The sequence below is a fragment of the Portunus trituberculatus genome, chromosome 15, assembly GCF_017591435.1.
Source record: "Portunus trituberculatus isolate SZX2019 chromosome 15, ASM1759143v1, whole genome shotgun sequence".
In the NCBI taxonomy this organism is placed as follows: Eukaryota; Metazoa; Arthropoda; class Malacostraca; order Decapoda; family Portunidae; genus Portunus; species Portunus trituberculatus.
This window is the reverse complement of record NC_059269.1, coordinates 17,140,202-17,151,128: the sequence shown is the minus strand read 5'-3', so window position 1 is coordinate 17,151,128 and position 10,927 is coordinate 17,140,202. Positions and strand designations below refer to the sequence as shown.

At 41.9% G+C, this 10,927-nt stretch overlaps 1 protein-coding gene across 4 annotated transcripts in view; it reads right to left on the bottom strand.

The window, feature by feature from the left end:
• The window catches only part of LOC123504314, a 505,535-nt gene that overhangs the window by 178,256 nt on the left and 316,352 nt on the right, over window positions 1-10,927 (bottom strand). For 3 of the 4 annotated variants that reach the window (XM_045254739.1, XM_045254738.1, XM_045254736.1), the window contains one exon: window positions 1,887-2,093. In XM_045254739.1, the coding sequence (XP_045110674.1) occupies window positions 1,887-2,043 (157 nt within the window). In that variant the 5' untranslated portion in view covers window positions 2,044-2,093. Of the gene's footprint in view, window positions 1-1,886; window positions 2,094-3,193; window positions 3,368-10,927 lie in introns of those variants that run through there. The other variant, XM_045254737.1, reaches the window with a different exon arrangement.

Below are 10,927 nucleotides of genomic sequence, written 5' to 3'. Positions count from 1 at the left end.
TGCAGATACCAACGCGTACGTACTTCTGGAGTGGTTAGGACCGAGCCATTACGGGGCTGGAGTTTGATGTGGCAGTGAAGAGTGACGAGGGAGAGAGAGAGAGAGGTGGAGTGTGTACGAGGAAAGGAGAAAAGGATAGTGAATAGAGACATGTGGAGGGATGGAAAGATAGGTGTAAGGGAGGGAGAGAATTGCAAGAGAGGGAACGTGTGAGGAGTGAGACAAATAAAAGTGAGGGAAACCAGAGAGAGAGGGGAGGCGTGGAGGGTGGCAGAGAGGTGACTGGTGTGGTGTAGGGTGGTGCAGCAGAGAGCTCTCGCTGGAGGGATGAAAGGCTGCAGGAAGAGGGGAGATATCACACGCCAGCTATATGTGTATTCATATAGAGACAGACAGGGGGAGAAAAAAAAAAGGTGTTACAATGAAATACAATAAGAAAAGAGAGTTACAAAGAATAGCAATAGGTCAAAAAGTAATAAAGTTAAAGTAATGAAGTGTTCTTTAAGTTAATACTGTAAGTTCAGTGATAAGAATTGATCTGAAGTATTACTGTCAAAAAAAAATAAAAAATGGAGAAAAAAAATGTATCTGATTGTGTAAGGGGTAAGAATTTTCATATATACAGAAATGAATTATGTTATGTCTATCAAAAAAAAAAAACAAGTCAAAACAAGGAAAATAAAAATAACACCATCACCATCAACAACAACAATAACAACAACAACAACAACAACAACAACAACAACAACAACAACAACAACAACAACAACAACAACACATATAACTGTCTGTCAATCTATCTATACGTGTCTGTTCATCGCCTACAGTCCACCTCTCGGAACATCCCCTTCTCAGAACAGCATGCGACACAGACACAGACACAGACACAGACACAGACACAGACACTCTCACATCACTGCATTCAATATATTCTCTGATGCCCCTTCGAGCATAAAAAAAAAAAAGAAAGAGAAAAGAGAAGTATGTTGCAAGAGAGAGAGAGAGAGAGAGAGAGAGAGAGAGAGAGAGAGAGAGAGGAATCACTGCTGTTCAATATTCTCTCTCAGGCAAGGAAGCGAGAAAGTCACGCGCCAGATGAACGTGACGAGCAAAGAAAATGTGTCCACTACCACCACCACCACCACCACCACGACCACCATCATAGCCGAGGCATGACATATATGTTTGAATGCATCTCGCGTGTGACTAAGACGGTGCAGCAAACGGCGAACCATACCTCCTTCATCTCTACAGTCCTCAGCCTTCACTAGTAACACCTGTGATGGAAGTTAATGTCTTCAGTACAATGACGCGTTTCCATATTCATTCTGCTTACTATTTGGTGATTTTATACAGATTCAGAAAACTATGTGGGGATTAAAAGAGTGAATATTCTGGCCATTCATCTTCTCACCTCCATAGACCCTTCTTAATGTCAATAAAGTCTAATCATGCCCAAAACTCAAGGTAGAAATGCGTTCCAGTACTGAAGGGGTTAAGCACATTAAGAAAATCGTATATTTCAATGGGTGATTATTGCAAGAATGTAACGATGGTGTGTCTTCCTCAGTCACTATCCCCGTTGAGGCGTTCTACAGTCACCTCCAAACATGATATGGACTATAAAATGGCAAATATATTCTCTTTCCATACCTTTCTTGTGCTGTACCTGTTTATAAAGATTTCACACACATTTCTTAGTTATGGAAGTTGTTGGTCATCGCACTGAACGCGTTGAAGTATGCCTCAGTTTCCTCCTGCGTTCACGTCCCACAAAAATTAAAAACACCACCAGGAAACAACACTCAATAACACACAACATGGCACATTTCACCGAGAGAAAACTCAAAGCCACTGGAAATCTTTTAGTCTTGGAGAACACATACCTGGTCCGAGTTTCTGGAGTTCGTCATCCTTGTTATTGGGCGAAACGTCGAGGGCGGTGGACGATGAAGTGGACGAGGTGGCCTGGACGGACACGAGGCCCAGCAGGGTGGCGAGGGCGAGGGCACGAAGGCCAGCACGCGAATTGAGAATCCCCATGGCAGCAGCAGCGGCAGGAGAGGTTATGGACTTCCTCCGGTTTACTGCATCTGTGGGAAAAAAAAAAAAAAACAGCGTGAAATGCTTAGAGAGTAAAGAAACAGGTTCAATTTATTATCTATTCCCTAATTCACCTATTTTATCTATTCCTTCTACTTGATTTTTTTTTCTTTTTTTTACACATGAGTCACCTATTTGCTCATCCTCTTCAATGTTGCCTCCGTGTTTACTTGACTTACAACTCTCACTCATCATTATTACCATCATCATTCTCACGCTGGCCCATCAACAGCCACGCCAGAGAGGAAATGGAGAGATTTTGAGTAGGTAATGAAGAATTATCTCACCATTTATTTTTTACAGGTATGGAGAGAGAGAGAGAGAGAGAGAGAGAGAGAGAGAGAGAGAGAGAGAGAGATGGGTAACTATCTAATCGGTATTGAAGTCACCATCTCTCTCTCTCTCTCTCTCTCTCTCTCTCTCTCTCTCTCTCTCTCTCTCTCTCTCACACACACACACACACACACACACACACACACACACACACACACACACACACACACACACACAGTACCAACACACACTGACCAAAACCAGAAAGGTCAAAACAAGCATGCATACACTTCACTGAGCATACTCTCATGAAGATGGCAACATATCACGTTACATTCCGCAGGTTCTCTTGACCTTCCAACAGTCACAAGAACCACAGTGCGTTCGTGGCAAGGTACAATAAACTTCATAAGCATCCACAAGTACGCTTTATATTTCTTGATTCTATTAACGATACGACAGCAATGATCTCCGGTATCAGTTTAATGGAGTGTAGCAATATCGATAGGAATTTGCAAGGGATAGATAACTGCACATTGCTTCGTAATGAACGAGTAAGTAAATTAAGTAAATTATACCATCGTGTTTGTACGCAATTATCACCTTCAAGATAACAGGAAAGAGGAGGAGGGAGAGGAAGGAAAGGAAGAGGAGTGGGAGGAGAAAGAGGAGATGGAGGAGGAAGAGGATGCTGGCTGGCTAGCGGGTGCGTGCTGCTGCTGCTGCTGCTGGCGTCACCCCGCCCGCCTCCCAACTCACGCCTGCCAGCTATGGTCGGGTGCTGCCCTCCCGGCCCACCTTCTGTCCCTGCACTCACCCACACGTCGCTCACGATCACACTGACGCTGCTGCACCGCGACACACCGGAAACGTGCACTTATTCTTCCCGTAACCAGTGAAAAAAGCAGCAACAAAGAGAAATGTATGGCACCGCACAGACAGAGAACAGTTTACTCCACGCGGAGGGTCCCGCGTCTCACAAAATTGACCGTCCTTGAATTTTCACTGTGTTTCATCCAATTTCATAAAGGGCAGGAACACGACAGCTTCCTTCTACTTGGTGAGAAATGTCTTCTCCATCGAACATAATAACTTTTCAGCATGCGGTAATCAATGTCAGTGAGTTATTTCGCATCGCAGTGCCAGGAGGAGCTTCTCAAGCAAGCCCTGGAAGGTGATAGGGGGCGTGTCAGTCGCTTCCTGTCGCTCGCGGCCAGTGCTGCCCCATACCCTGGATGTGTGGGCCGCGGTCTACCCTCGCACGATGCCAGCTAGCCTTATCTGGAGCCTCCACTCCCCGTACGTCCCTGCCAGCCGCTTAAAGGTCCTCCGTGCAGAGCCTTGAAGAGCATTTGCATGAACGATACCACTGCAAGAGGAAGAGGAGGCAGGATATGCCATCAAACGAGTGACGTGTGGATATAAATCAATAGAGTGAAAACAGTGGCATCCCTGCTATCGAGAGGCCCCGAGCGGCACCTCGTAGCAACCACAGCACAAAAAATCAATAACGCACTGCATGATGGTCACTGATTGCCTTAACGACCGCGGATTCCATTCCCCTGGTAGAGCAAGCTTACCTGCAACCACCACCACCACCATCCTCACCGTCATACATAGATGAAAAGGTAACGTTTCAAAACACCACCGCGGCCTCTTAGATGGACACGCGAGGGATCCCAAACGTGAGTGAACCGAGGGGTGAACTGACCTTGCACCTAACGCTCCAGACTCCCAAGGTTCAATTACTTTGCCGTTAAGCTAATTTTTACTGTTTGAATGGTGTAATTTGTGTTAATGCGTGCACATCAAGAGATTCTATTCTTCCTCTGCTCTCTTTCTTGTTTTCCGTGTTATTACATCTTTGCTAATGTTTCCTTATGTTCTTTATGTTCTTAAAGGATGCAGAGTGGCAATAAACACGTGTGTTGTATACAGACTGGCCAGTGTGGGTATAGACTTCCTGCATCTTATTATGTATATCTTCTTTACCTTATCATATTTTTAAGCGTGTTCTTATTCATGTCACGTGGTTACTTAGTCAATGGCTAACTTCTTCCACAGATCACATTCATTACCACTATATACTTATCGTTCATCTCTCAGTAGCAAATCTCACGCACAACAATAATAAAAAGAGGTTTTACGTTCAAACAAATTCTTGCTCTAGTTACATTCATTAATCACACACCCAGGTCAGCATTCGTATTGTTTTATTTACATTTTTCTCTATCTCTGTTTGTTATTTTTTTATGTGACTGAATAGTTTTCTTTGGAATTGTTTTTAAATTATTTCCTTTGCGATACGTACCTTTACTGTTACAATTTTACTCTTATTACCTTTACATTCCACGTGACCTCTAACCTTTAATGCATTGAAAAAAAAATAGTCTTCTGAATAAGTATCAAAAGAGAATGGAAGTTAATTGCACGAACACATCCACAATGAACTCTACAGCATTATTTTCCCCGAGGCTCTAACATATAAACAAGTGGAGAGGAAAGGGACGTTAAAAAATAGACTGCAACTTTTTCCTCCCCTTTTTTTATGAGCGCAAACTAATTAGCAGGAGCAGCGTCACTGAAACAAAGGAATGCAGTGAAGCGTGAGTGTTTGGAGCGGAAAGGAGGTCATGGGGATGGAAACAAAAAAAAGTGGATACGTGTATGAATGGTATTTTCGATTATATTCAGTCAGTCCATGCAGAGACTTAAACCTGTGTTCTTAAATCCTTTGTTCTCTCATAGGCTTACTGTTTTTTTTGGTTTCAGGGATACTGTACAAAAATGGCTTACTGTGGGCGTTCTCCTTCACACTGTAGGTAGAATTCTTGTTAACTTTCCCTATACAATCATAGAAGCGCCATTGAAACTACTGTTCATTTTTCATTACTCTATTGAACGTTGAAATATGTTACCGAAATGTTTGAGAATAGTAATAAAGCACTTTAGCCAAGAGTCACTTCAATAACAGCCTGCCAGTCCACAGGGAAGAAAATGAAAGTTAAATGTAATGAACAGTTTCGATTGCATCCAGTTGACCCACGAGAAGAATCACATACCGAGCACTTCACCCGCGAATCACTTCAATAACATACTCTTCAAATCACAGAAAAGAGAAGGAAAAACGAAAATAAATCATGAGTGTTAGTTGTATCAAATTAATAACCAAAGGATTACCTAAAATCTCATGTACGTAGATCACAAGACAGTTCAGTAAAACACAAAACAAATCACAGGAAAAAATTAAGCTCACGGAAAAAAAAATTGCTTCAAAAGTCCCCAAATAACTAGTCACTTCAATAAGACACAAATCACATTCCTTAAAAATAAAGAAGAAAAACTAATATACCTCACGTGCATTTTCATCACCTACACCCCGAAAGAGGAGCTCCAGCCTTCCTGCTTCACATGCACGGTTTCTCTCACACCTCCGTCACGTCTCGCCACTAACTCACTTAACCAAACTTGCCAGAAAACCACCACCTTCATTACCACGGGAGGAGCATCACCACTGGCTGGCGAAAGCTTCCTTATGCTATGAAAAACTCGCTGGCAGATTCACTATTGAAATTAGGAAAGTAATGGACTGGTTATTTCATTACGAGACGGACAGAGACGTGTTGACTTGATGCAAATAAAGAAATTGATTGAGTTCTTGTTTTCCGTACTGAAACACACACACAGGACACACACACACACACACACACACACACACACACACACACACACACACACACACACACACACACACACACACACACAGCCTACAAGCTTTCGTTCACATCACACTACCACTAATGAATAAGTAATATAGAAACAACATTATCCATATCGGTAGATCTTTTGAAACCAACATACTGATTTGAGAGTAACTGTAATCTATACATTCTTTAATAAAACTAGGCGAACATATTATAAAGAAGTGTGTATGTCTGTCTGCCTGTCTGCCTGTATGCCTGTCTATCTGTCTGTCTGTCTGTCTGTTTGTCTGTCTGTCTACTATCCTTCTTCCTCCCTACGTGCAATAGCGATCATAATAACACGCATTCCCATCATTTATTCCCGTCATGCCTCACGTCGCCTCATTCTGAACACCTAATATTGAGCCGCGTCTCATTATTAAAAGTCACCATCGATAGAATTTGTAGCTGGGTACCAATTTCACCAAAGCTTGTTCAATGAGACTCATTTGCCGTGTTTTTTAACCAATAAACAAGGATATGACGGCCCGCTTTGTAATGCTGCGCTGCGAGACACCTGCTGTACAAACAAATTAAATTAGTACCTTGCAATACCACTAAATATAAAAAAGGGAAATTATGAGCAAAGTGATACGAGTGTTACAGTAGAATGATAATAATATGTGTGATACTTCATTTTGGTAATAAAAGTAATGGAGATTGTGGTCGTGTGTGTGTGTGTGTGTGTGTGTGTGTGTGTGTGTGTGTGAGAGAGAGAGAGAGAGAGAGAGAGAGAGAGAGAGAGAGAGAGAGAGAGAGAGAGAGAGAGAGAGAGAGAGAGAGAGAGAGAGAGAGAATTTAACAAGGACAATATTCAAAGGCTGCAATGTGATTTGTTTCCTTGTGATGATGGAAAACTAAACACACACACACACACACACACACACACACACACACACACACACACACACACACACACACAAGCAAACAAATCAATACACAGACACTGACTGATAAAAAAAATAAAACAGACACAAGACACACAACACAGGATAACACAAACAAACACGCACAAACAGACATAGAAATAAACAAACAGAAACATCAAAACTTCATTAATCCTTCACTAACAGCCTTTGTGCCTTTTCCTCCTCCACTCTACACTTCACCAATCCGAACCCCGAGTTGTCAATTTAATTCCAGACTCACTCTCAGCTTCATGCTCGCCGTGAAAACTGCACACCGGTTTTGCTAGGGAAGGGGTGGCAGTGTTGGCGGAGACTGGCAGCACGCGGGACGGGAACTGCAGGAGGGAGGGTGACGGGATGGCAGCGGGTATCAGAAAGAATGTCAGAAGGGAGAGAAGGCCGAGTGGTGAGGTGGGAAGAAGAAAGGTATACAGAAAGTTGGATATAAACTTGGATAACAAAGTACTGGTTTTGCTTCTTCTAAGTGTTATTTCCAGAGTCTACATGTAAGATTAGTCTAATTCTTGTGGATACTTTTTAATGGTGTATATTAGACAAACTTATGGGTGAGGGATGATAAATGGGTATATACAGAAGTTATTCGTGCAGATTGCCAACAATTTTGCATTATTTTCTTGTTATTATCCTTGTTCAACCATTACTACAATGAAAACACTCTTCGAAATTGAAAAAATAAAATGAAAATAATAATATCAACAAGAAACGATAAAGAAAGTTAGACATAACATAAACTTGGGTAACAAAGTAATGGTTCTGCTTCTCCTACGGGTTATTTCCAGTCTACATGTAAGATTAGTCTAGTTTGTATGGGTATATTTTTAAGCGGTGTATATTAGGCAGACTTACTGGTGAGAGATGATAGATGGGTACCTATAAAGAGAAGATCTTCATACAGACTGCTAACCACTTCCCTTATTTTTATATCCTGTTCAACTAACACTAGAATATAAAACATTTTGAAAACTATAAAAATATCCACAACAATCGATAGACAGCAGTGAAAGAAAGCCTTCAAAATATTTCAGAATAGTATCCTGCATGTGTACCGTTGCTGCCTTGAGGGATAGCTATGGCAGATGCAAAGCGAGAAAAGGCGACGGATGGGAAGGGAAGAGAAGAGCTGGAAGGACCTTGAACATAACGAGGCTGGCTGTGTTTATTGTTTCTGTCCCAGTGCAGAGGGACACCCAACCTCGCCCACCCACCTCCTGAATCGCTCACTGTTGTATGTTTTATTTCACGTCTCTTCACTTGACAGAGAGAGAGAGAGAGAGAGAGAGAGAGAGAGAGAGAGAGATATTAATGGGGAGTGTGTCAGTGTGTGTGCGTGTATTGTTTGAGTTTGTGTAAATATGTTGTTCATTATTTTTCCATATACACGAACACCGCCACACGTTTCATTGTACTCACTGATTGATTAATGGGCGATGTATAATTGTGTGTGTGTGTGTGTGTGTGTGTGTGTGTGTGTGTGTGTGTGTGTGTGTGTGTGTGTGTGTGTGTGTGTGTGTGTGTGTGTGTGTGTGTGTGTGTGTCTTTGTTTTTAATACAACACTGCCCTACTCTCTCTCTCTCTCTCTCTCTCTCTCTCTCTCTCTCTCTCTCTCTCTCTCTCTCTCTATCTTTTCACGAATCACCACAGAAAACAATGAAAACGAAAAAAAAGAACAAAAATGGATACACAAATAGACAAATCAATAATCAAACGAAAAAAACAAGGAAAATAAAGAAAATAAACTAAAACAAAACAACTAAGAAGAGATATATGACATTCCTCTCTCTCTCTCTCTCTCTCTCTCTCTCTCTCTCTCTCTCTCTCTCTCTCTCTCTCTCTCTCTCTCTCTCTCTCTCTCTCTTCGCAACGCCAATTAGTTGCTCGTATGAAAAAGCAACTCCCCACTTTCTCATTGTCTTTCTAATCTTGGTTCTGTCCTTTTTACCCTTCGAAGTTGCTGGGAAGATGAGGAGGAGGAGGAGGAGGAGGAGGAGGAAGAGGAGGAGGAAAAGATGGAGACAGAGGAGCATGTAAAGGATGAGAAGGAAGATGAAATATAGGAAAAAAAAAGACACGAAAAGGAAAACAATGACTATGAAACCGCTGATAAAAATGATGATAGGAATGACGATGCATGGTGATAACGATGGTAAATGAATGGGAAATGAGAGGTGAAGACTACGAGGACTATATAGCAGGACGAGAGGAAGAGGAAGAATTGTCAGAGTGTGATTAAGGTAAAAAACAGCAAACAGATTTTCTAAGAGACAAAAAAAAAATAACTCAAGAAAATTAACAAACATTTGAGAGAAGAGGATGAAAAATATATATTAATGATGCATAAAGGAAAAAGACAGAGAGAGAGAGAGAGAGAGAGAGAGAGAGAGAGAGAGAGAGAGAGAGAGAGAGAGAGAGAGAGAAATATGTATCCTAATTACAGATTATACAGTCACTCTTGCTTCTTCACAGAACATTAAAAGATTTTCCGAAGGAGGAGGAGGAGGAGGAGGAGGAGGAGGAGGAGGAAGAAGAAGAATAAGAATAAGAAGAAGAAAAGAAAGAGAAGGAAAAGAAAGAAAATTAGAAGGGATTAGACGAAGAAAATAAGAAATAAAAGAAGAATCAATCATATCTCTCTCTCTCTCTCTCTCTCTCTCTCTCTCTCTCTCTCTCTCTCTCTCTCTCTCTCTCTCTCTCTCTCTCTCTCAAAATCCCGCTGGTGCACGGAGTTAATGAGGCAGCAAGTGGGCGGCAGTGTGGAGAGCTTAGCGTGATGTGTGGCGGAACTCAGGATAAATGATTCTGGTGATCGTAAAACACAGGCACAAGTGGGCCACCTGGACAATTAGCTGCAGGTAAAAGTTAGCCAATTAGTCCAGCAGCAGCAGCAGGCGCCCAAAAGGTAGAGCTGATCTGCTTCCATTGTGTTTACCTTGCTGTTTGCTTTCGAAATGTGCTCTGGTTAAGTATATGTGTGTGTGTGTGTGTGTGTGTGTGTGTGTGTGTGTGTGTGTGTGTGTGTGTGTGTGTGTGTGTGTGTGTGTGTGTGTGTGTGTGTGTGTGTTTTAAATAAAGCATGTAAAGTTTAACGAAAATAGAGAATTGCAATTTAAAGGTTCGAATTAGTATGAGAATATGAGAAAATTTGAAAATAACAGAAACCTTTAAGAATTTTTGGTCCAGTAAGTAACTTTGATTAGTAATATTAATTAAATTATAGAAAAAAAAAAAAAAAATGCGTTTCATGAATTACTCTTTAAATATAAGAAAAATATGGTTTGTTTGTCTATAGTCTTTATATATTTAGTGATGTTAATCTCTCTCTCTCTCTCTCTCTCTCTCTCTCTCTCTCTCTCTCTCTCTCTCTCTCTCTCTCTCTCTGCTAGTCGTTTTTGATATTATTTTATTAATTGTCTTTAACATCAATCTTTCTTTTCTCTTCCTCCTTCTCTTCCTCTCTCACTCATTATTTTTCTATTTTGTTCTTATCTTATCCTCCGTCCTGTACATCACTCCAACTCCTCCTCCACTTCTCCTCCTCCTCCTCCTCCTCCTCCTCCTCCTCCTCCTCCTCCTCCTCCTCCTTCTTCTCCTCCTCCTCCATCTGCTCGTCCTCCTGAAGGATATTAGGCCGACTATAAATGTTGACTCGGGTAATTGCCAGTTGGATGTGGTAATTATCGAGGGAACGCCGCCCCCCTCCCCCTACAACCATCTCCCACCCCACACCAACAAGCCAGAAGCAATCAGTGGGCGGCTCCGGGACGGGAAATTAGTTGACGCCACCACCATCACCACCATCACCTCTCTCTCTCTCTCTCTCTCTCTCTCTCTCTCTCTCTCTCTCTCTCTCTCTCTCTCTCTCTCTCTCTCTCTCTCTCTCT